Raw genomic sequence first — 27336 nt, forward strand, 5'->3', positions numbered from 1 at the left:
AAAATCACGCGTAATAAGATAATTTGGACAACCGGTTTAGGTTCCTTTTTAATCTTGTTATTTAATCAAGTGATCAAAATATTTTAGAAATATATGTTACATCAATATTCAACCATTTTAGCTTAATAATAGTTTGGAGAAAATTGAATATTTTGTTTCCATGTCTTTGAGATCGCGGGAATCACTTTTCACTATAAGAATCGAGTAGAGGCCAATACGGGCGAATGTGACTCCATGACTCACTTCGTACCATCATCCGCGATCCCCCTTTAGTGGTTCCGAACCATATGGAGTTAGTAATCTCATGGATTATGAATGGGGTATAACCTTCACGGGTCAATCGTTGTTGCCTGTCGTTGTCCCTTTATTCATGGTTGCCTTTTATTATCTGTGAACGGTTTACAAGTTCCTTAAAAACTTGTTGGCGACTCCCTACTTTCCTTGTCCCTAATCGTGTTATGTCAATTCCCACTTCCTATGACTGCCAAGCATATTCACACATGCTTTAACGTAGGCGCACTTCGAGCGTCGCCTACAGCCCTAGACGTGAAAGGTTGATAATTTCTGAGGGTTTGGTCCCAAATCTCTATTTCGATTTTAATTTTTTGGTTTAGTATTTTCCTTGAAGTTACTAACATGTGTATTTTGTTATTAGAAAGAGATACGAGGCTTCCAAGTAAGTAAATTATTATTATTTGGATATAGAAATCATGCTTTAATTATTTTATTTCCTAGTATCATGTTAGGATGTCTTTTGATTCCTAGTATCATGTTTAGGGTAAGAACTAAAATTTCTAATATTTTGTATGTTTCTATGGGATGCTTCCTATTCTTTTAAATATCATGTTAGTATCATGTTAGGGCTAAAGTTTTGATCTTTATGGCAACGGATCGGATTCGGGTCGGATGTGGCTAAATCCAAATCCGATCCGTTGAGTAAACGGACCCTGGACTCTGATCCGAATCCGAGTCCGAATCCGAAAAACCGAGTCCGAATCCGATCCGACTCGTAATTTTCGGATCCGAATCCGGTCTGTTTATACGGACCTTCGAAATGATCCGAATTTTTTTTTTTTTTTTTTTGTAATGTCACATCTATAATTGCTTGTATTGTCATACCAATTAAAGTATAAACATAACATATTTAAATTATAAACTAAGTTATATAACAAAATTTTGCTACAAAACAAGCAAATAATTGTCCCAAGTTATAGAGCATATGTTTGTATTCTCGAATTCGGACTCCGTCAAGGGTCCAAGTCCGATCCACCTTCTTTTCGGATTCGGATCTATTTTATCGGATTCGGATCTATTTTATCGGATTCAGACTAATTTTAAACGGATTCGAATCGAATCGGATTCAAATCGAACTCGGATTAAATTGCCATCCCTTCATGCTAGGGTTTGTTATTAATCTTGTTAATATCATACCAAGTATCTTGCTAATATTATTATGCTTTATTGAGAATACTTTGATGATTTATTTGTTGTTATATTATGTTGCTTGATTATTTATTGTTATTGCTTGATCACGCCTTTTATGCATGTTTGAAGGGAATTTGTACTTGCTTGTAATCATGCTTAATAAGATAATTAATAATCTTGTTTAGGTTAATATGGTTATAATTCAAGTTATCGCCAATAATAGATTTTTTTGTGCATTATTATTCAACCATTATAGATTAAACATGTTTAGGGTTAACCTATTGATTGTATGTTTGTCCGAAAGCACACATGAATATGAGAAGAATAAAGTAGAGGCATATTTTTAGGGCAACTTCAATCTCTTTTAGGTTGGATTTGTACCTTCATCCCTGAATATCTAGTCATGGTTCCAGACCACTATGGAGTTAGCGATCTCATGGATCGTGAAGGGGTGTAACCTTCACCCTGTGAACGGTTTACAAGTTCCTAAAACTTTTTGGCGACTCTTTTACTCTAGCTTCCTTCCCTTTAGACGCCACCATGTTTAAGCGTATGATCACAGTGGGGCTCAAGTGTGGGATACTTGAAATATTCCCTACAGCAGCCGACATAGAATGACCCCGAGATTGATTGATGAATGAAAGGACTTCATGAGCCAGAAGGCTATTATCCGACATAAGCCGACCTGGAACAATAGCATTCTTGCAATTGGAAATAAGAGGTAAGACATGTCGAAGCCGAGAAGAGAGACACTTGGCTATACATTTGTAGAATATACGATAGTGATTGTGTAAAAAAAATAAAAAAAATAAAAATGATATGTATAGTGATGGGGATACATAAATAAATAATTAAAGGGTTTCATTTTTATTTTTATTTTTATTTTTTTAACCAAGCAAAAATCTATTAAGGCCCTGTTTAGTTTACCTTATATTTTTTTTATCTGAACTTATCTAATTTGATTTGATCTGATCTAATCTGATTGTCTGAATTGACCAAACTTTGACTCTAATAAATAATTTGAAATTAAACTTTGACTTTAAACAATTTTTTTTGGAGGAACCTTGCTAATTTGTTTGATGTTTGGTCCTGCATTTCATTTTTTTTTAATTTCCATAAATGTAAATCATTTTTATACATACCTAATTCTAATATTTATATTAGATGTAATACAATAGAAAATAAATTAAAAAATAAATAAAAAATTTATATCTAACCGTGTAAGTTAACCTAGTAAGTTTGAATAAGATAAATTGAAAGAAAAAAAAAGTCAAATAAAATAAATGTAGACACCCATTTGTGTCTCCCCAAAACAAAACCCGGTAATGAGTACTTTTCACGTCGAATCATCACTACCATAAAAATGGGAAAAAGAATCACACAATACACAACAGTCAAGTTGGATAGGCGATCTCTAGTATTTTATAGGTCGCCTAAGTAAGATGGGCGTTTTGTAAGTTAAAAGTTATAGAGCGCCTTCCCCACTTAACCGTTCTATATGATTTCTTATTATTTTAATAAAAAGTGACTTTGTAATATAGAGCGCCTATCTTAGTTAGGCGCTCTATTTATTTTAAAATAATAATAAAAATTTTAAAAAAATAACAATTAAAAGAAACCGACAAGATTAAAAACCCTAGAACTTAAGTCCCCTTGATGAATCAGTCTCGCCGCTGCTATCTCATTCCCTTCAAATTTTTTTTTTCTTTCGCCTCCTTCTCCTCTCTTCCTCTTTAGATCCTCTCAACCTCTTCTAGAAATTTCAAACCGATGAACCGAATCGTGCACTCCAAATTAGCCAATGGCGAAGTGATGAACAAGGAGCCTCGCATCCTCCTCCTTAGCCAGTAATGATGTGATGGTAGGTAAGATCGATGTTTCTCTTTGTTATCATCGAATATCATTTTGGAAGATTTTTCTGTTTGAATGTTGTAGATGATGATTGTTCAAGTTGATTTAAGTTTCTAGGTACTATATTTTTGTGATACTTCGTGCTGAATTTGACTTTGATAGTTTTTAATTATATGTTAAGTGTATGGTAGGGGTTGAATTTGAAAATTCAGTTTGATTTATGCTTTTGGTTCAGAGATCCTTGATTTGAATTTTCAGATAATTGTGAATTTATGATATGATGATTCATGATTGTTTGCATGCTTGTTATTGGTCGAATTGTGGGTAAAATTCAATTTAGAATGTTGGCATAATATTTAGATTCAATGAAATGATTGAATATTCTAATTTTGTAAAATATAATTGAAAAAATGAAAGAATAAAGAAGCATCTGAGGTAAAGTAGATTTCTGTTTATGCATTATATTCCTGGATCTTTTCTAACATAGAAAGATCAAGGCCTCAAGGGTTATATTCAGGTCGAAGCGAGCACATGATGAACTACATCAGGGAAATTGTTGTAATCAGTCTAGCTATATAATTTTACCTTCTAATCCTTGGATTGTTTGATCTGTGAAGAGGGGAGTAGCAATTTGTCTGGTTTAATTGTTTCAAATCGTTCCCCTGTCTTGATTGTTTTGTTTGGCAGGTTGGTTAATTTCTATTTCTTCATTTTTTATATTTAGTTTCTTTAATTGTTTTGTTTAAACATATATGAGTGACATTATGAATTGGGTTTACTTTGATTTCTTGTGGGAAATGTCTTAATTAAAATTGTATAAAGATCTATATTTATTTGAAGTTGTATAAAATTTACTTTAAATTACATTGCAATTATAGTCTTATCATTTGTTGTTACATGTTTTTACAGATATGAAATTTGCTTGACAATAGCAAGCTTGACACAGTCGGCTTAACGTACTTGTGTTAGTTGTATTAGAGAATTTGTCATGTAAAGTTCTTGTAAGAATTTGTAATGTAATTTAGTTATTGCAACTCAAATATTTGCTATTTTAATTAATACTATGTATTGCCCTATTGGTACGGTGTTTTATTTATTGTGTACTCCATATTATTTTTATTATTATTATTATTATTATTATTGTTATTATTATTATTATTATAATAATAATAATAATAATAATAATAATTTTTTTTTTTAATAGAAAAATTAAGAAAAGAAAGCGCCTATCTGTGATAGGCGCTCTCTTTTCATATAGTTATAGAGCGCCTTTCCTAACATGACAGCTCTCTTTTCCTTGTTATTTATTCACTTTGTACCTTAAATATGAAGCGTCTATCTTAGATAGGCGTTCTGTATTGTGTTAGATATAGAACGCCTCAAAGAGGCGTTTTGTAGACTTTATAGGGCACCCCCTCAGAAGAACGTCTATATAGCAAGTTTTAGGCGTTCTATATTCATGTTTTTGTAGTAGTGCATAATTGAATGAAGTGAAAGTGTGGAAAGTCTAGTGTTGCGGATAGTTTTAATTTCTTTTCTTTTCTCTCTGTTTTATTTTTAAAACCTATTTTGAGAAAAAAGCCAATCCAGTTTGGTTGGTCTATAATAAGAGTCCAATAATGGTGTAGTTGGATGGGGCTTGAAAAAATCTTTCCAACGATATATTATAAGCCCAATTCCGATGAATAATGAGTAAGTTATGGCCAAATTACTAAACTGGGCCCGATTTGAGCCTTATATGCGGCCCAATGATCTAGAGGGGGGTCTAATATGGATTTATCATTCCTAATGCAATTAGGAAAGGTTTTAGTCTAGATTCTTCTAGAAAGTTCTTTTCATCCTAATTCAATTAGCATTGATAAATTAACTTTTGTTGACTTTTTAGAGTTTTAATCAGAATAAAAGAGTGTTTTTAAGGAAAATACGATTTTGCCCTCTATACGGACAAATTTTATCTTAATTTAGAAAACGTGTAAAAAAAAAATTAATTAGCGCCTAACGCCAGTCATTAGCGTCTGGCGCTAATGTTCAGCGTTAGGCGCTAACTTTGTTTTTTCTCGTCGAAACTCTGATTTGTTTTTCTATCTTTTTGGCTGATTTTCTCTATAAATAGTCTCCTAAAAACTCTGTTTTCAATCATCTACAATCATCAATTCTCTAATTCTCTTCTCTCTCGAAGCTAAAGCTTATTCTCTTTCTATTTTCTAAACCAACCTTTATACACAATTCCGCATTCACAAGATCTAGACACACCTAGCCAAGTTCGAAGTTGCCTCCGCCCTAGACGTGAAAGGTTTTAATATTTCTGAAGGTTTGGTCCCAAATCTCTATTCCAATTATTTAATTTAATTGTTTGATTTTTTATTTTTTCCTTGAAGTTACTAACGTGTGTATTTTGTTATTAGAAAGAGGTACGAGGCATCCAAGTAAGCGCTTTAATTGATTTATTGATATTATGATATAGAAATCATGCTTAGATTGTTATTTTGATTCCTAGTATCATGTTTAGGATGTTCCTAGTATCATGTTAGGATGCTTTCTTTAGTATGATATTTAGGGTGATTTGCTTATATCAATTATGATTTCTGTGATGCTTCCTATATTCTTTCCTAATATTCATGTTAGTATCATGTTAGGGTTAGCTTTGATCTTTATTGTTTAGTAACATACTAGGGTTTGTTATTAATCTTGTTAGTATCATGGCTAAGATCTTGCTATTAATATTATGCTTTAACATGATTATTTTTAATTATTATGATTATTATTATTGTTTATTATTATGTTGCTTGATATTTTTATTGTTATTGCTTGATCACGCCTTATATGCATGTTTAAAGGGAATTTTTACTTGTAATCACGCTTAATAAGATAATTAATAATCTTATTTAGGGTTAATTTGATTATAATTCATCCCCAATAATAGATTTGTTTGTGCATTAATATTCAACCAACATAGATAAACAGGTTTAGGGTTAATCCTATTGATTGCATGTTAGTCAGAAAGCGCACATGAATACGATCAGAATAAAGTAGAGGCCTATTATTAAGGCAGGTTCAATCTCTTTTAGGTTGGATTTGTACCTTCATCCCCGAACTACCAGTCACGGTTCCATACCTATTGGAGTTAACGATCTCCTGGATCGTTAAGGGCTGTAACCTTCACCTCGTCAACGGTTTACAAGTTCATAAAACTTGTTGGCAACTCTTTTGCTCTATCTTCTTTCCCTTTGGACGCCTCCGTACTTAACTGTATGATCACAGTGGGGTTCAAGCTAGGGATAACGCTTGAAATATTCCCTACAACAAAGTATTCACATTTTTAATAAGTATAAAATATACAATATTTCTTTATTATTTTGTTTTAACTACAACTTCTGCTGAACTCATTGTTTAATTTATTCTACTCCCTCTATTTATGGAAAACGCAAACAAATAAAAAATGAAAAACAATATTATAAAGTCTTTTAATGTATGATTAGCACAAAAAACCTCATACAATTAAATTTCTCTAAGCATATTAAGGATAATTTTAATCATTAATTAAGATTTTATGCATAATATAAAGTAAAAAATTGGTTCAGTCCAAGACCAGTTTTTATAGGGTTTTGGACCAGATTGGATCAAAGACCGGAAAAAAAAAAAATTCTCAACCTAGAGAATCGGTCCAGTCCGGTTAGGTTCAGTCCATTTTTTCGATCAGGACCGATTAATGAACTCCCCTCTAATATTTTATTAATTATCTCTCTTACTAACCCTACTTTTACAAGTATTTTTCTCTCTTACCAACCTCACTTACACTAAATTAATTTTATTATTATTATTATTATTATTATTATTATTATTATTATTATTATTATTATTATTATTATTATTATTATCTCATATTAACTCTATTATCTTATTAAAGCCTACAATTCTACCCTATATACTACCTCCGTTATTTTAGTTGACACATTTTGACTTTCGCACTATTCACACACTCCACTTTGACCGTATTTTGTGCGTTATGTATAATGAAAAATATATTCATGTGGGATCTTGTTAGATTGCTCACGATATGTATATCAACTTTTTATAATTTTTGTTTCTCAGTAATTAAAGATATTAATGGTTGAATTAGTGCATTGACAATTGTGACTAAAGAAACGTAGGAAGTATTTCTTAAACTATGTGCACTCCTTATCGTTGTGATTATTCCGAAATGAAGGGAGTATTAGATTAATGGTACTCCCTCCGTCCCTTAATACAAAGCCTATTTTCGTTTTAGCGTAGGAATTGAGAAATTTGTAAATTTTGTAAAACTAATGATTAAAAGTACATATATTCATGTGGGGTGAGAGAGATAGAGAGAAAGTGCTAAATTAGAGAGAAAGAGAGAAATATGTGGCCTTGATTTCTCATTCATCATTCATGAAATATATAGAGTTACAACCTTTAACCCTAGAATAAAGATAATTATAGGAAAATATAAAGTTAACTAAAATATACATGAGATAATATTCTAGTAAATCAATTAATATCCCATAATATCTCAATACCCCCCCCCCCCTCAAGTTGAGCATGCGGGTCATAAATGCCCAACTTAGAACGAAGATAATTGAACTCTGATTTGCCAAGAGCCTTTGTGAATATATCCGCAAGCTGAGACGAAGTCGAAATATGAGAAGGAGAAATCAACCCTTCGGTAATTGCATCACGAACAAAGTGGAAATCAACCTCAATATGCTTTGTTCGTTCATGAAACACGGGAAATTTAGCAAGATGAAGAGCCGACTCATTGTCACAAAATAATTTGATTGCTTTCGGATGTTGCACACTGAGACTTAACAACAAAGCTTTGATCCACTTTAGATCACATGTAATTGCCTACATGGAACGGCATTCAGCTTGTGTAGAAGACGTTGACACTATGGGTTGCTTCTTGGTTTTCCATGAAATGGGAGACGTACCAAGAAACACTAGCCAACCAAACAAAGAATGATGTGTTAGAGGACATGCAGCCCAATCTGAGTCACACCAACCCTACGGATTCAAGTCACACTCAGAGCTCAATAAAATTTCCTATACCGGAGTGCCTTTCAAATAACAGACCACCCTTAATGCAGCATCCCAATGCTCACTATGAGATTCTTGCATAAAATAAGATAAAACATGAATCGAGTATGCTAAATCAGGACGAGTAACAGCAAGATAAATCAAACGGCCAACTAGTCGTCGATATGCCTCCGGATCAGAGAGAAGATCACCAGTAGCAAGACTCAACTTGTGGTTTTGCTCCATAGGAAAGCCACTAGGCTTTTCTCCCAAAAGACCTGCTTTAGAAATAATATCTAATGTATACGTTCGTTGGCACAAAAACAAAATTACAGAGCTACGGGCTACTATACCTCAATACCCAAAAAATATTTCGAAGGACATTTCAAAGGACCAAGGTCCTTCATCTTGAAGCTAAGATAAGCCAGCGGAATCATTCCCAGAAATAATTAAATCCTCAACATAAACTATGACAGTAATCTGAACTTTGCCTGTAGCATATGTGAATAAAGAGTAATCAGAGTAAGATTCACTAGTAGAAAAAACGTTATTCGTAACTAACAAAAACGGGCTTTTTGTAACCAACATTGGCCGTTACAAGTACTGGGGTTACAAATAGTCCTGTTATTTGTAACGGACATTGTCCGTTACAAATAGGTACCTATTCGTAACTAACATTTCAGTTGTTAGTTACAAATAGTTATGTATTTGTAACAGACATTTAATATGTTGGTTACAAACAGGTGAATATTTGTAACCGACAATTGATATGTTAGTTACAAATAGGTACCTATTTGTAATGAACATGTCAATTGTTGGTTACAAATGTTCATTTTTGATATTAAAAAAAATACGTAACTTTAATCATTATTTATTATTATTATTATTATTATTATTATTATTATTATTATTATTATTATTATTATTAAAGGAAAACAATTCAACAACCAACAAGAAGATAAAATAAAATAGGGTGAATATTTTGGGGAAAAATAATCCTTTCAATTAATTGATACAAACTAAATTATATTCTATCCCATTATATAATTTCAATACAACAAATTATGGTAAAAAAATGGCCTAAAAAGTGTCGGTATAGCTCCCACCACAGTTCGTCAGGTTGGGCTTAGTATAACCTTCACTCCTTCAGAAACGCTGTTAAGCTCCTTTCTCTGTGCAAACACATCAAAAAAAAAAAGATTAAATGCAATTACAAGCAACACTATCAAAATGAAGTTTTTGATACCCAAAATATTTTCTCTAGATAAATCACAATCACAATTTAAAGGGACAGAATCATATGCTCTATAATGAAATGTAACTCAAATTAGCAGAATATAATTAAACAGCTACAAGACTACAATACCCAACCATTAAAAATATTAAATACATAAAATTAATTAAATGCATAAATTTATAAAAATTAGATGGAAATCATAAGAAGAAAAAATAAAATAACAAAGTTTAAAAATCTTCAAAGGGCGATTATTACTAGATCTAATGTCTAATATAAATTAAAATAAGATCTAAAATTCAAAAACCTTGGGGTTGACAACGAGGCTTGCATTGATAGTGGATGCTCGGTTGTTAAGCGGTGTGTGAACAGTTGTTGCCGGCGGGTATGGGTTGACGGTAGGTATGGGTCGATGGTGAAGCTTGATTGTTGATTATAATAGCTCATGTCGATGTGTGCTCGTGGAAGAGAGAATTGATAAAAGATTAAGGGAAAGAGGAGAGTGAAGAAGGGAGGAGGACAGTAATATTCAAGACTCTAGAGGAACAAAGGAAGCTAATTTAAGTCTGCAAACCAAAGAAGAATCCGAACTTTTAAAACCCGGAGGCAATTTCATGTAGACCTCACCGAGATCACCATGTAAGAAGGCATTGTGTGTAATACCTCGTATTTTTATACGTGTTTTAATAAAAATAAGTATTTTAAGAAGTATTTAATTAAATTGAATTGTTTTATTTAAAGTATTTATTTTAAATAAGTTTGAAAATAATTAAAAGGAAAAATTGATTCTAGTAATTCCACCTTTGACCTGTACGCCGTTAATAATCCCACCTTTTGATTATTATCTAATAATCCCACCTTTAGGGGGCATTCTCTTCCATTGATCTCTGACTTATAAGTAACCGGTATAATGGGTTAACATGCCACATGTCAATTTGTGATTTGCCAAAATATATTTTTTTTTCATTTATTTTTTTTACAAAAATTAAAACTTAAAATTTTCCCCTTCTCTTCTTCCTTATCCTTTTCCCTCCTTCCTCCATATTTTCCGGCTAGGCAGCCCACCACTCCCACTACAACCAACCACCCCCACCCCCGAAACACTAACCCAGCCACACCCATTCCTAAAACAGCCTACCCCAGCCACCCCCACCCCCGAAACACCGTACCCCAACATATCCCCACCCCAAAACGATTCATTTTAGCCATCCCACACTCCCAAAACTCCCAACCCAAACCTTCCCTAATCCATGAAAAATGCCAGCCCAGTCCTTCTCACCTTGAAACGCCCACCGACCACCACAATAAATGCGCATCTTGGGTCTTCAAATTGGAGCATCAATTGAAGTAGTTGGTGTCAAATTGTGGGATTGGAGGCCATAATTATGCTTTTAGGTGGACGAATTGCTAATTGCAGGTGGTTGAATTTGGAGGTCGATTTGCTATCGATCGGTGGCAGATCGATTAGAGTGCAAGGACTGCAAGAAGGCTAAATTTCTCTTACACAGGTGTCAGGTGCTGCGTTGTTGGGTGATGATAGCTCGCTAGTGAGAAGGTGCTGGTGGTGTGACTGCTTAGTAGTGAGCAGGGAACATCGAGGGCAAAGGGGTTGCATAGTAGTTGTTATTGTTGTTGTTGGTGCCTGGTGGTTGGAAATGAAGTGGGGCTGGTGGTTAGGGAAAGAAGGCTTGGTGAATGGCCAAAATATTAATAAATAAATAAAACAAAAACAAAAAAACAAAAAATTACCCAAAGAACAGGTTACCGGTCATAAGAGACCATTGGAAGAGAATGCCCCCTAACGGTGGGATTATTAAATAACAATCAAAAGGTGGGATTATTAACAGCGAACCAATCAAAGGTGGGATTATTAGAATCAATTTTTCCTGATTAAAAAAGGAATTTTTTTTTAATTATTTAATTTAATTAAGTTGGGGTTTAATTTAAGGAAAGTTTTAATTTAGTAAAGTTTTAATTAGGGATGGGATTAGGAAAATTAAAAGAGGAAAGTTAGGGGAAAAGGGTTTGTAGAGAAGGGGTATAAATATTCCACTTATGAGGCAAATCAACTTTGCCACTTTTCCTAGAGTGGAGAAAACCCAAGGTAAACTTCTCTCTCCTTTCTCCTTATTTTCTTTCTTTTTATTTCTCCTTTTTCCCCTTCCCTTTTCTATTTTTTGGCTGTCCCCTTCACCACCACCGCCGACCACCGGCAACAGGTGGTCGCCGGCAGCAGGAAGCCACCGGCGTTGGCAACTGGCTTGGTGGCTGCCGCTGCTTTCTCTCTCCCCCTTTTTCGAACATATATGTATATAAATAAAAAAATTAAATCTTTAATGTTGAAAACTAATCTATGCTTAAATATAATTATGAGTTTTGGGATTTGATTTTGATGTTTGATTATAAGTATTATGTTAATTAATTGTCAGAATATGTTTTAAATTAAAAAGCCCCAATTTTTGAAACCCTGGGATCTTGATTTGTAAATTATTGAAGGGTTAAGATGTATAATGGTTTAGACCTTTGATTAAAGTGTTTTAAGGCTTAATTGCAGCAAGTTTTTATTAAAATATAGTGCTAGAATTTTTATTAGAGCATTTAAAATCAAGTTTCTTTAAGGAATTTTAATTACCCATTAATTGGAATTAAAGTATGATGTTTTAAATATAATTTCAGCTTATTTTAATTAAATTATGAGGGGATTTATAATAGTATATATTGCTGAAATTTTGTTGTAAAGTGGATTTTAATATTCTTCTATATTTTAAATTGTAGGAGACTTTGAAGTGAGTGAAGTCATGGCGATTCTAAGATCGTATACAAGGTATGTTCGCGTACTTAGCATAATTATGTTAACATAATAGCATGCTAAATGTGTTTGATTGATTACACGTAGTATCATGCTAGGTTTGGATTGGAAAATTGTGATTTGGATGTTCACTACTACAAAACACATGAATATAGAACGCCTGAAACAAGCCATATAGAACGCCTCTGAGGCGTTATTCTGAGAGGGTGCCCTATAACCAAACATAATACAGATCGCCTATCTGAGATAGGCGCGTCATATTCTAGGTATAAAGTAAATAAAAAACAAGGAAAAGAGAACAGTCATCTTAGGATATGCGCTCTGTGCTGTATAAATAGAGAACGCCTACCACAGATAGGCGCTCTCTTTTCCTTACCTTTTTTTAAAAAAATATTATTATTATTTAATTATAAATAATAATAATAATAATAATAATAATAATAATAAATAAATAAATAAAATACCACAACAATAACATTTTATTTAACAAAAAAATTAAAATACATGTATTTCAATTACAATAACTAAATTCGTTGAGGAAAAAAAATACATTACAAGTTCACTAATGCTATTGACTAATTATTTATACCGCTAACAAAAATTGCGGCCTTGTGGGTTTAGAGAAGAAATAAATGTAGATTGTGTCAATGCCTGCGGTTGTTCAGTAAAATTTCACTCTAATATCTGTAAAACATGAAAAACAAGAAGTGATAAGACCTATTTGCATATTAACAACAAGAACAAATCATAGAATAATTTAAATCCAAATAGTATGTAACAATGTAACATGCATATTAACCAGCCAAATGACGCTCAATAACTGAATAATCAACTTGAACATGTAACAAAAACCCATACATAAGCAACAAGAATAGATCCACAAACAAAAAGTAATAAAAGTGTAAAATCACCTCTAAAATACAAGTGTTCGTATTTCATATATGAAATGTTAAAACCCACAAAAATGATCAAACATCTGACTTAATCTAAATGAAAATCAGAATTTTAAATTTTATATAATTGAAATTCAAAACCATTTCTAAAGTGAAAATCAGACAATTAAGATCTAAAATTACTAATTGAAAATTAAAACCAAATTTTAAAATTAAAATCAGAAATTTTAATTAGAATAAAGTCAAAAGTTTGAATTAAAATAAAAAAAAAAACTTGGATCTAAATTATAGATAAAAATCGTCAGATGAACACCACCTAAAACACGAATTGATGAATGACGATGGCTAGCTTGAGAGGAAAGAGAAGGAACACCACCGTTTGCAGCCCCCAGCCAACTCGGCAACGCCTAACACCAATTAACCCGCAAATACTTGCGCTCAAAAATAGAGAGATATATATATTCAATGGTTCAATAGAACCAAGGGCGTCATTCACACAGCCCAGAAATACCACAATTGGACTTTTGCGACCAAAGAACCTAAAAATCATCACGATCTTACTTTCGCAAAACAAACCACCCAAAAATCATCACGATTTGAATTTCGCAAAAAAAAAAAAAAAAAAAAAAAAAAAAAAAAAAAAAAACCACCATGATCGAACCTTTGAGCACCGCGCCACATCGGAGTTAGAGTTGGAAAGCAAGGAGTGATGGTGGTATAAAGGGTTGTTGTTGTGTGTGTGCGTGGTGGGGAGAGAAGTGACTGATAATTAAGGGTTGAAGTTAGAGGAGAGAGGGGTCAAGGTTAGAGGAGGGAATGAGGAGAGGGAAGTGGGAAGTGGAGTGGCGGCTTAGGAAAGTATGAAGTAGGGTTAGAGTGGAATTGTGGAATACGAAGATTTTTTTTCTTTTTTCTTTTTTTTCTCAATATATTATACTTGCAAAACCGTTATCTATAAGGGATGATCTATATCATATAGTGTTATATTTGGATATATCATATAGAGCTGTTAATTTAGACAGGCGCTCTATATTCAACCTACATAACGCTTATCTTACATAGACGCTTTGTATAATGCTAGAGATCGCCTGTGAAACTTAACAGTTATGTATTGTGTGTTGCTTATTCCACATTTTGTGTTAGTGGTTATTGGTGATTGGATTATGAAGCATGATTGATTTGTGATGGATTATTGATTGGAAATTGATAGCTTGGAATATTATTTATGAACCACATATTTATTTATGGCATGTTAGAGAGCATGTTTAATTAAACTAAATGTTTAATTTGGTTTGGAATATTGAAAAGGAATTTTATTATGATTCATATAATTTTTATTGATGCTATAAGCATGAGGAAAGAGCTATATAAGTGTCTATGTACACGAGGAATAAATTGGATGTTGGTGTCTTAGTGCACTTAAGGTGTTTTTAACACCGAGGGATAAGATTTGTGGCGCTTTATGCGTTTAAGGTGTCATTGGAACCAAGATAGAATTAAAAAGGATTCAACATTAAATTTTATGTGGTCGCTAATTATTCAAGAATTAAATTGGTATATTTGATTGTTTGAATAATTATTGTTGATTGAATGACTATGGTTTGAGAGTTATCACCAAGTTTAATAATTTGTAAATAACATAAAGTGAAAGAGATTACGCACCAAAACTCTTGGAACGTATACACCTTGAGTATGAACATATGGGGGGAGTTATATGACTTTATATTTGATCATAACTTCTACTGGAGTACCGGACGTTGTACATTCCTTTTATTATTATTATGCGCAGGAATTCCGCCACTTACGAGTGGTTATTGATGCTGGCACGGTTAGCTCCCGTGTCAGTAACCTCAAATTTATTTGGGGGAGGTTGAGTGGGAAACCCATTCAATGAGTAGTCAACATTAAATAAATTATGTAGTGTCTAGTAAGAACTTTTATTGAATGTTGTATGCTTGAAAAACAGGTGCAATGAGGAAAGTTTTGTGTTGATAGGAAATCGTATGTTAGTGTGTTAATTACGCTTATGTACTTAGCTTTGCTGATTGTGTGTTTTGTGTATTTGTTGGCCTTGTCTTTATCTTGGCCCTATGATGACCCATTTTTAATGAAGAGTAGTGGAAACAAGTATAGATAAGCTTTTCAGGTGATGAAGCATATTCATGAATGGGCATGAGTGAAGAGCGAATCATGCTAATTTCTATAAGTATACAACTGTGTTATTGCTTTATTTATTTATGACTTTATTTATCATATGTGACTAACGAAAAGGGGTTTTGAATTTCAATTTTGTTTTAATCAGGGCCTACAATGGTTTCAAGTTGTAGGTTGACTTTATTTTACTTCGTTTGACTTTACTTTCGTTATTTGATTTTCAATGTTGACTTGGCTTGAAATGTTTTGAAATTAGTCTTCCGCTGTGTGTCTTTGATAGTTGCCTTAACCATTATCACGGTGGCGGTAATGTCTTAGATATTCCTATAAAACCAGGGCAAACACAGGTATTTTAAAAGGAAGGAATTCCTAGGGTTTTACATTGTGCACATCCATTTGATGTAGCTCCCAATTTATTGCAGCCGCAATAGCTATGACAGTGCGCACCGACGTCATTTTTGCAACCGGAGAAAAGGTGTCTTCATAATCTACCCCTGCTTTCTGATGATTTACAAACACTACCAAATGAGATTTGAGACGCTCTACATCTCCATTTGTGAAAAAAACTTGGTCTTGTAGACCCATTGACTGCCTAGAGCTCTTTTTCCAGGCGGAAGATGTTCCAATGTCCAAGTACCATTGTCTTCCAAAGCCCGAATTTCTTCCTACATAAACTTGCCCCATCCATCACATTTCATCGCCTCTCTGAAAATTTTTGGATCTTTACTTTGAACAACTGCTGAAATAAATTTCCGATAATTCACAGAAAAATTATAACAATGTATATAGTGTACTAGGGGATACGGAGTACATACCTGAAGACTGATTGGATGATAGAGACGGACTTTTAGCAAACACAGTGTGAGTTACATAATCTCGAAGTAAAACTTAGGGAAATTTCACTCTGAAACCACGACCGATGCCCTGTAAAACTTTATGTACCATGGGGGAAAGCTGCTCGGACTGCCCAGCATTGGCAGCCTCAGCCTCGACCTGCTCCTCTATGTGCTGCTGGACAGTGGCAGCGTGCTGCTGCTCTGTGTGTTGGGTAGTGGCAACTTGCTGATGCTCTGTATACTGCTGGGCAGGGAACTCCGCAGCCCCCCTTTGGCCAGCATCATCATGCCGCAAGGTGGGTGCGGAGTGGACTGTTTCCCCTCTGTTTCCCAGGTCACCGTCCCCATCATTACTCCAATCAAATGCAGCAAAATCAACATGAATGTCATCACTCGTATCACACAAATTTATATCAATATTAACGGCTTTCGGGCTACCAAAAGGGAACAAATCTTCCATAAATTTCACATCACGAGAGATAAAAAATTCCTTTGTTTCAAGATCAAATAGCTCCCACCCCTTTCTAGCAAAGGGATATCCCATAAAAACACAATTACGACTCCGACTAGCAAACTTATCTCCTCTCGTCTTTTGATTGTGTGCAAAACACAAACAACCAAAATACGTATAGCACCAAAAGAGGGAGGCTTATTGAAGAGAATTTCAAACTGTGTTTTATTTTGAAGAAGAGGAGTAGGAGTTCGGTTAATCAAAAGAGATGTAGCTAAAACACACTCCCCTAAAAAATAAATTAGTAGTTGTGCTTGAAATTTCAAATCTCTTCCAACATTAAGAATGTGTTTGTGTTTTCTCTCCACTCTCCCATTTTGTTGAGGAATCCAACACAGGAGGTTTGAAAAAGAATTCCAGTGGCAACAAAGTAATCATGGCAACAATTTTAATTACTCCAATTAAATTAGGTTTCATTATCACTTTGCATAATTTTAATTGTTTGATGAAATTGTCGTTCAACCATAGCAACAAAAGCCATAAACATTCGAAAACTTCTATTTTATTAAGCATCAAATAAATCCAAACAGCTCAGGAATAATCATCAACTATAGTAAAAAAATAACGAGCATCACATGATGAAACATGTCGATATGGACCCCACAAATTTTTTCAAAAAAAAACTAGTGGAATTTATTTTCACTAAGAGAAAATTTTTCTCTAGGTTGTTGATCACGAAAACATACTTCACACCCCTTAGATAAACCACTTTTATTATTGCTAATATGAGGAAGCACCTAAACTACTTTCTTTGTAGGATGCCCCATTCTTCTGTGCCAGAGCTCCAATTCTAATGTAGCTTCAACCATAGACACACGTTGCACCTCATCCAGTTTGCTATTATAATATAGTGCGTCTCGCCTAAGTCCCGTTCCAATCAGCTGCTTTAGTCGGTCCTATATAGCACACATATATAAGTTAAATTGAATAAAAATATTTAATTGATCACTAAGTTGAGTAATAGATATTAAATTGCAATGAAGATGAGGCACAAAGAGAACTCCAATGATTGTGATTTTATCGGACCAACGAACGGAACCTTCCAGAGTAGCAAGTACACGTTCACATTTGGTAAACCAACCGAACATTCAATAATGTGAGTGTCTAACAACCAAGAATTATTACCGGTAACATGATGGGCTACTCAGGTATCAATAATCCAACAAGAATCATCAAACCTATCATTACCCACAAAACCCGGAAACACCTTCCATTGTTCGGTGGTGGAAACCGAACCTATGATAGGAGTTGCGCCACAAGGGACTGAACCCCCCCTTTCGTGGCTACGTTCACTCGCTCCCCTCCTCAGCCTTGACCAGACATAGGAAAAACGTGCCCCTGCTTGTTGCACAAAGGGTACAAAGATCGAAACTAATATCGTGAAATATCATGCCCCGGTGGTGTTCATGGCTAAGTAAAAAAAAAAAAATTAACCTACTTTTGATACCATGCTAAATTAGAGAGAAAGAGAGATAAATGTGGCTTGCCTTCTCATTCATCGTTCATGAAAATATATAGAGTTACAACCACTAACTCTAGAATAAAAGATAATTCTACGAAAATATAAAGTTAACTAAAATAAACATGAGATAATATTCTAGTAAATCAAATAATATCCCATAATATCTTATTGAAATATATTAAATTTCGAAACAATATGAAATGGGTCTGGGCAACCAGAAAAAGGATGAGGAGAATTTGGTCCACAAACTAGGCTTTGGAGCTTCCACACTGAAACCAATTGACAATAGTAGGAGTAAATCATCTACCTTATAAAATGGAACCAGCTCTGCTCTTTCTCCAATGTGGAACACTCACAAATGGGCTACAATGGGTTTCAACACTCTCCCTCACTTGTGAGTGTCCTTAGAACTTAGAGCACACCAGAAGTACAATATAATCCTCATTGGGAATGAACATCCAATAAAGACCCTTTAATCAGGGGCTTGACAAATACCCATTTTTTGAACGACCCAAAAAACATAGGCTCTGATACCATGTTAAATTTTAAAACAATATAAAATATGTCTAGGCAACTTCAACAAAGAGGAGGAAGAGAATTTAGTCCACAAACTAGGCTTTAGAGATTCCACACTAAAACCAATTGGCAATAGTAGGAGTAACTCCTCTACCTTATAGGGTGAAACCACCTCTCCTCTTTCTCCAACGTGGGACACTCACAAGTAGGGGTGCTCATAACCAGATACCCGGATTTTCGGGTACCTGGCACTCGGCCCATTACCCGACCCGGTAAGACCGGGTACCCGGTTAGTGGGTACCCGATTTTAACGGGTCGGGTGACCCGGTAATTATGTTGGTTTTTTTTTTTTAAAAAAAAATAATCTAACTAATACCAACTCAAATTTAATCTATAATCAATATAAATCTGCCATAATACTAATAAGCTTAGAAGTTAGAACATGCTCATATATCAACAAAATTCCAAAAAAAAATCTGTCAAATTCATCGACACTAACACCAAAGAAATTCAATTTGGCAATTTAATGAAGCCCCACATCTATTGAGCAAACTTTTAGGATTTATATTATCACATTTAGTTACAATTGCAAAATGCAGACAGCTAAAATAACATACGAATTGAATTTGCAACTTGTTATGAAAAAATTGATGGGTACGATGCGCAGCAGATGAGTACGATATGTGGTCACGCGGAGCAGCATCGACAAAGGTAGGCTCCGGTGTGGTCGCACAGAGCAGCAGCACATGGGTGGGCTGTGGTGTGGTCTGAGATCGAGTAGTGGTTTGAACCTTTGCGGTGGAGTGAATATCCTTAGATCTAGAGGAGTGGATAGGAGAGAGAGAGAGAGGGGGGGGGGGGGGGGAAATCAGTGTGTATGCGGCTAGATAGAACTTAGTAGAGTGAATGAGCAACCCTAAACTCCTAAAGTCCAAACTATTCCCAGCAAAAGTGAAAAATCTCGAAAAAAAAAATCAAACAGGTATTTATCGGGTACCCGTGGAAGTCAAAGTGCAGCCCATTACCCGACCCAAAACTCAAACTTTTTAACGGGTCGGGTACCCGACCCGCAAAAAGATGAAAAATTCAAAAATTACCCGTCGGGTAATTTGCAGAGTATCGGGTTTTGGGGTCGGGTCAAGCGGGTCGGGTATTTTTGAACACCCCTACTCACAAGTGGGGTACAATGGGTTTCAACATAAAGAAAAAGTAGTTGTAAATAATTAAAGAGATAGAGTGGAAAAGTGTTGGGAATTGATGTTAAAAGTACAAAAAAATAAAGGAAAAAAAGATGACAACTCATAAAAAGAGGGTAATAATGTCAAAAATATACAACCTTGAAATAGAAACAGGCATTATATTTTGGTTTACCCAAAAAAGAAGTGAGACTTTGTATTAAGGGACGGAGGGAGTATTGAGTATCGATGAGACTCTTAAGCTTGTACCTTTTTTTTTGGTTGAAATGAGACTCTGGCACCGAAAATTGTATATAGTGTAGTCAATGATTTTATGTATTCTATAAATTCAAATTCAAAATTTTACGTATGCTTTATACTTTAATCGGTCCGGTCCGGTTAGGTACCGTCCATTTTTTTGGACCGAATTAATTTTGTAACACCTCTAAATGCAACACTTCTTTATTTGGTAAAAACTCTCTATTATTTTATTAATTATCTCTCCTAATAACCCTATTTTTACAAGTATTTTTCTCTCTTATCAACCCCACTTACAATACACTACTTTTATTATTATTATTATTATTATTATTATTATTATTATTATTATTATTATTATTATTATTATTATTATTATTATTATTATTATTAAAGCCTACCCTATATATTTCTTAAACTATAAGCACTCTTTATTGTTGTGATTATTCCAAAATGAAGGGAGTATTAGATTAATGGTACTGAGTACCAATGAGACTCTTAAGCTTGTACCTTTTTTTTTTTTTTTTTTTAAGGATATGAGACTCTGGCACCTAAAATTTTATATAGTGTAGTCAATGATTTTATGTCTATAAATTCAAATACAAAATTTTACTTATGTTTTATACTTTAAACAAAAAATTTTCTTTAAAATAAAAATTCTCAATTTACATATTCAAATAAAAATGGAAAAAACATCCATAGAGGATTGAAAAATCTTTTACCAAAATGGCTAATTTATCAAAAGATTTTTTCAAAACAGCTAATTATAATTTCAAAACTAGCTAACTAATTGACTTGAAAGGAAATGATTTATTTCTTATTTTCTTTTGTTCCTGAAAGATTCACTTTTTTGGGTGTTTTTGTTTTTGGGTTTATTTCAATTTTTACTTTTTTTTTTAAGTTGGAAAATTTAAAGGCCAGTAATATTGTACATAGTATTCCGGTCTGCCCACATTCCTTATGTTTTGGATGGTTTTTAATTATGTTTTTTTCTTATTTTTTGTTTGTTTTTATTTATTATTTTGCCTTTTTTATTTGGAAAGTTTTAATGCCATACTTTAAAAATCCGTTAATTTGGAAAATAACATTCAACATAATAATTTTTGCAACAATTCTCAATTTTTTTTTATAGAGTTACACAAAATAAAAAAAAATAAAAATCACTCAATAAACTGTTCCAAACTTCCAATTAACAAAAATTAGTCGACATTAGCAAAGAACATACAATTATCGTTGTATAGATTCGCGGTTGTGTTGATAGACCGAAGATTTTTCGACATCTAAATCGAGGCACTTACATTATTTTTTTTTTTTTTCTAATTCTTAGCTCAATTCGGATCCTTAAGGTCTATAATGACCCCTAAAACCTTAACCGAAGATTTTCGACATGTAAACCGATGAAAAAGTTGAATCGGACTGCAATTTATAATTTATACGAACTTTTGGCCTGTAATTTGCAATTTTTTATAAATGATTGCAATTTGCAAAATAGTAATTTTAAATGACTGCAATTTGCAAAAAATTTCATACAAATTTAATCATTTATTCTAAACTTATACCATTGTACAATATACTTTATGAACAATGATATCAAATCATGACGTACTAGTAAGTAGTTTTGGTTTCCCCTACTCACCACTACCACAAATGAACTCATTTTCAAATTATATGTATTTTTTTTTTTGGAAAGATTTACAGGGTCTATAACTCTTGATGATCATGAACATGCACGTTCAATCTCCGAAGCCAAACCGAATGAAGTATCATATGAAAGAAATCATAGCGTTTAGGAGGAGAATGAACTTCAAAATGCCTCCTTACTTGAAGCACTCTTCGGTACATCTTCAAATATTTCTTTGTAGAAATGCTTGATAAGATTATCTTCAAGTTCGGAATGTCCTTCACCGAGACTTCAATTGAGAAGGACTTCCAATTCAACACATCACTAAATGGTGGTACGTAGTGATCCGATATAAGAACAGGCACACACCCGGTGTATATTGCCTCCACGATCCTAGGGCTCGCGACCTCATAACCACTAGGACAAATACAAAACTTGCTATTTTTTAGCATGTCATAGTAGGAAATTCCTTTTGGTAGGTAGTTGTATATTTTTAAGTCTTCGTCGTTGTTGTTTCCCCAATGCTCTAGGAGGATAGGCCTAATTGGTCCATGAAGTCCACCCGCGAAAAATCCTAAGATGGAGCGCCGTGAAGGGGATGGTCCTCCAACGAACCCTTGGATATCCCCTGTTCGAAGATTGATCTCAGGAAGGGATATATCTTTCCGAGGCTTGAACCCTTCGGAGGTATTAGCATTGCATAGGACTCGAATTGAGTTCTTGCTTAGGTAAGGAACTGAATGTGATGCTTCTGGCCCCTTTATGAAGAACAAAAAAAGGCGGCATTTTTAGCTAACTTCATAAAAAGGCATCAAAAATTGATTAACACTGCTATGTTGTAACATTATGTAGATCATCAATTTGATACGTACCCAGTCATGGCAAGAGAGCATAAAATGATCAGCTCCAAGGCTACGATTCCAATAAGGATACTTGCTAGAAACGACACTAATGTAATCTCTCACGGTGTGTTTAATGGGACCAAAGTCACGAGAGTCACGTAGATAAACATAATGAACCATCATAGTGACACTAAAGGGAAGGAAGAACACATGAGCCTTATCTTGGTTCTTAGTTCGGAATTGGTTATTGATCTCCATTAGGTGTATGAAGTTCCCTTCGGTTGAGTATATACTTTTACAAGGGCCGTTGTGGAACAATGGGGTTTCACCTTCCTCGTAAACAAAAACCTTGAATCGTTTCTCCATTTCCAAGTAGCTCCTGCAATTATCGATCATATGCAAGCACCAAGCTTTAACACTTCCTATCACATAACTTTTCACGTACATACTACATACTACTCCGCTATTATTTTAATACATCTCTCTTTCCGCTATGAACAAATGTTGTTTTCTATGTAAGACCCTATTCACTTCACCTTAAAAAAATAATATTACTACTAAATAAGTTCACTTCAGTAAAAATAAGTTCAGTTATAAAATTCAGTCTTCTTAAAAAAGAATTATAATAGAAAATCAATAAAAATAATTTCAGTTCAACAAAAATAATTTCAATTCAGTAAAATTAATTTAAGTTTAGTAAAAATAATTTAAGTTCCACAAAAATAATTTTATTTTAGTAAAAATAATTTCATTTCATTAAAAATAAGGTGAAGTGAACGGGGCCTATGTGCAATTTGACCATTTCATTATATGCTTAAAAGGGGAAATTGTGAATGAATATGTTGATCAAAGGAATTATGCAACTTAAAATACAATCAATTCTAAATTAACAGGCCAAATCATGTAATTAAATCATTTTCTATAAAGAATCACGAATAACCAATGATCGTGCGTGCCAAAAAAAACTTTGGCACGTAAATAACAAGTTCAATTGTGTTAATTATCAAATAAACTAATCCTTTTCGCCCTCTTTTTTCAAGTACTCGAGTTCATCTTAATTAGCATTGCATCTCATATAAGGTAAATGTTAACACACTCATTTAGTGCAAAATATAGAAATCTGATTAAGCAAGAAAAAAAGACCTTTGATTTCCATACATGTTAATAAAGTTCAAATCTTGAAAGAATCAGTGACCACTAAAACAAATTAGCTAGGTAAAACAAACACTTAGACTTTCCAAAAGAAGAAACTCATAATAACTTTTTGTCCCTCAATTTCCAAATGGAGTAACTTTTTAAGTAAAAGTAGTATGTATTATTAAAGTTTGCTTATTATGCATGTACCTTAAATTAACACTAATCATACATATCCTGCCAAATGTATTTAATGAAATATAACCAACAACTCAGCAAGAGTAGCATTTACGTCTCAATCTTCAAGCCAAATTGAACATGCACTAAAATCGGCACTAGTACTAGGAGTCTAGGACATACACTTTTCTAAAGTATCATTTTCAGAAATTGTAACTCTAAATACTAAGCCTGTCACATGAATCATGTGACGCGTTTTTATAATTAAAATAATTATATCCAATACGTCTATATAGATAATTTGAGTATAACATAACTAATAGCCTGGTATTTTAGTTAATCAAGTCGTAACAATATTTTCCGAATATCCTATAATGCTTTATTAATCTTACATACCTGTGGAAAGCATTGGAGTTCCAATACATTGGACCGACGGGCTTAAAATCGGGGTCATCATACGTACGATTTGTAAACTTAGCTTCCTTGATTCCGGCCCGAGCCTTTTGAAGGCCGATTTCAAGCTTATCCAAATCAGTAACCACCTTCTCTAGTTCAACTTTCCTCATGGGAGGGGTATGTGTTTCATTTAAGGTAGTGACGATGATATCGGTTGAATTTGGAGTCATGTCCTTTAATGTCATTGAACTCCCATTCGTCGCCTGTTGAACTCAGCTAAATTAGTCTTTTTGTGTAACAACATCACTTAACCTTTTTTTTTTTTTTTTTTTTTTTTTTTTTTTTTTTTTGGTGAAGAAATCACTTAACCACATTTAGTAAAGTTATTCCGGTAGTCAAATAAATAAAATAAAAAATTCTAAAAAAAAATCAATTCACACTTCTCTACTAAATTTTCACATTTGAAAAAAAATAAAATAAAATAAAATAAAAAACGTATCCACTCAATACTAATATTACCTCCATTACATATTTTTTACAACGAATAAACATTTTTCCTCTCTACTTTATATCAAATTGTTGCAAATAATATGTAACAAAGATAGTAATCGCTTTGATTTTGTAACGTGTTCTAGTACAGTAGTACTACTTCCCTTCTTAAAAGATGTTCACACTATATAATCCTTAAAAAGAACAACGGAGGTACAGTAGTAAATACATTTACATTATACTCCGTATTACGATGCTACATTAAATATTGTGGTAAACGATTAATCTATTGAGAAGAAATCTCTATTAAGAACAATAGTTTTAAATATAAGTACTACATTATTTTAAGTTGTGAAAGATATATACTCTCAAATTACCATTAGTGATTAACCCAAATTTTGGTCCATCTTATTGTACCTACATAGATAAGGTTTCAAGCTATATATAGTGCAAAATAATTTTAGTGCAAAATAATTTTAGTGCATAGACCTAACTACAAAGAAAACATAGTATCAAACTATCAATTGATTAATTCTACGGAAGTAAGGAGTATAAATAGATTGAAAGTATAATTATGAAGAACTTGAATATGTGCATTATTCAATTATGCCCTACGAATAAAAAATTTGTTTCAAGTAATCCATTCTCCTTTGTTCTTAATTGACGTATTAATTTCGTTCCAACCCGAAGTAAAATACATGCACTCGTCAATACTACACTCAACACATTCATTAGTTCCAACCCCCCCAAAAAAAAAAAAAAAAAAAAAAAAAAAAACTACTTTTCTAGATTTTTTAGGACAAAAACACGGGAGAGAAATACAAGGGAAAGTAAATGATTTTCTTGTTTTTGTAAGTGTCTTCTGGACATTTGGGAAGGATGAAAACTTTCTTTAACACACTTCTTAGTAATCATTGAACAATATAAATGTGTGTGACCCGTAATTAAAACAAAACTCTTACTAAATTTTGTTTTCATGAGATAAAAAAGGATAGGACACCAAAGTGAAATTATGTCAAATCTCCGAGCATCAAAGTGAAAGTTTTCGTATACAACACCATGTCACTAATGCAAAAACATGTCACGAAAAACGAAAGACTAAGAATGAGTACAAAAAATAAACGGAAAAAAAGAGAGAAAAAGTGATAAAAATTCTCACAAGTGCAAAAACAGATGAGTTATTAGCAGCTTGAATTGTTGCAACATGATCAGAAGGTGTTGATAAAACAGATTCCTCTGTTACAACACTAGCTTTCTCTGCTATTATTCCTTCTTCAATTTTCAACCTCAAATCTTCAGCTGAAACTTGGTGTTTCTCCCTTGAATTTACACCTGATGAAGTTTTCGATGACGAAAACAAAGGGTTTGGATTTAGACCACCATTGAACGAAACAAACCCAAATAACAAAATCAATGGTAAAGTAAAGCAAACTATTACTTTCACTAATGGTGATGATAAATACAAATACCCCATTTTATTTTTGTTATTTTCTTCTAATTTAATCTCTTGTAATTGTTCTAAATTTGATCACTTAAAATTATATGATTATATCAACCTCAAAGTTTTTTTTGGTATGGTGCAACATGTTTAGTTGTTATATCTTTACACTGAAAAAAGGGGTTATTGTAAAAAGAAGGTGGTTTAGTATTTGGTAGTAGGAAGACAAAAGAAGTGAAAAGTTTAATGGTTTTATAATTAAAAAAAGTGGGTCAGAAATCAAGAGAAAGTGAACATCTGGTGATAAATAGTTGCACCTTCAATTCAACCAGCCAGGCGTCTAATTGAACAGACCTTGTTTTGGAATCAAGTACATGCAATATAAAGGAGAATGAAACCAAAAACAAGTTTAAAGCCAAATGTAAGGGTGGGGGTCAATGTGAGTGTGAACCTTTTTGTTTGACTGTTATTCCTTGCTACGTGACAAATCTGTTTTTTGGAGTTATTGATAGAGTTCAAATTGATTCGAGCTGAGAATACCCTGATCAAATTGGAAGTGATTGAAGGAGAACTATGTGGAGTATTCCCTTCATTTCAAATTAATTGCAGCATTTTTTTCCATTCGATGCAATATATATATATATAACTTGAGCCACTATGACGTTCGGTTTGACATCTCTAGTTTTTGGTAGACTTTGTTGTTAGGTATGGTAGTGTTTTTAATATAATGTGTCGATGTCATGCAATTATAATGATAATCGGGCTTTTTGGGCCATATTCGACGGATCTTTAAATACCTAATTAAACATGTTAAAAAGTACTTGTCCATGATCGGGTTCGACTCTGGGACGATAAGTTATGCCCATAGCCCGCCCAAAATTGTGCTATACCCAGTTTCATCAATTCTACTTACAATAAGGGTCAATAAATTTCAATTTTTATAAGTTCTTTAAATAAGCTTTATACTTACAATTAGAGGTGATCGGATATCTGGTGTTGCATATCGTGTCTAGCCCACATCTAATCTAGAGGTGATAAAAAATCGGGTCGGGTCGGGCCTTGACACAATTTCTCGTGCCCA

At 33.4% G+C, this 27336-nt stretch overlaps 1 protein-coding gene and 3 long non-coding RNA genes across 4 annotated transcripts; 1 reads left to right on the forward strand and 3 right to left on the reverse strand.

The window, feature by feature from the left end:
* The first annotated feature begins 2976 nt into the window (after positions 1 to 2976).
* Positions 2977 to 4370, forward strand: LOC110709265. Its single transcript, XR_002508894.1, has 2 exons — positions 2977 to 3290; positions 4186 to 4370. It is a non-coding gene; the product is annotated as an uncharacterized LOC110709265 (long non-coding RNA).
* Positions 4371 to 7736: 3366 nt separating this feature from the next.
* Positions 7737 to 9166, reverse strand: LOC110709282. The gene is made up of 2 exons (XR_002508898.1): positions 8664 to 9166; positions 7737 to 8588 (listed from the first exon to the last, which is right to left on the reverse strand). It is a non-coding gene; the product is annotated as an uncharacterized LOC110709282 (long non-coding RNA).
* A 132-nt stretch (positions 9167 to 9298) lies between these two features.
* Positions 9299 to 10170, reverse strand: LOC110709266. Its single transcript, XR_002508895.1, has 2 exons — positions 9852 to 10170; positions 9299 to 9482 (listed from the first exon to the last, which is right to left on the reverse strand). It is a non-coding gene; the product is annotated as an uncharacterized LOC110709266 (long non-coding RNA).
* Positions 10171 to 21683: 11513 nt separating this feature from the next.
* On the reverse strand, positions 21684 to 26538 carry LOC110709283 (probable glycosyltransferase At5g03795). Its single transcript, XM_021887499.1, has 4 exons — positions 25977 to 26538; positions 24329 to 24591; positions 22652 to 23000; positions 21684 to 22537 (listed from the first exon to the last, which is right to left on the reverse strand). Exons 1-4 carry the CDS (start codon positions 26289 to 26291, stop codon positions 21860 to 21862), a joined length of 1605 nt encoding a protein of 534 aa, XP_021743191.1. The 5' UTR covers positions 26292 to 26538; the 3' UTR covers positions 21684 to 21859.
* Between the last annotated feature and the right edge of the window lie 798 nt (positions 26539 to 27336).

This window comes from Chenopodium quinoa, unplaced genomic scaffold (assembly GCF_001683475.1).
Source record: "Chenopodium quinoa cultivar QQ74 unplaced genomic scaffold, ASM168347v1, whole genome shotgun sequence".
NCBI classification, from domain to species: Eukaryota; Viridiplantae; Streptophyta; class Magnoliopsida; order Caryophyllales; family Amaranthaceae; genus Chenopodium; species Chenopodium quinoa.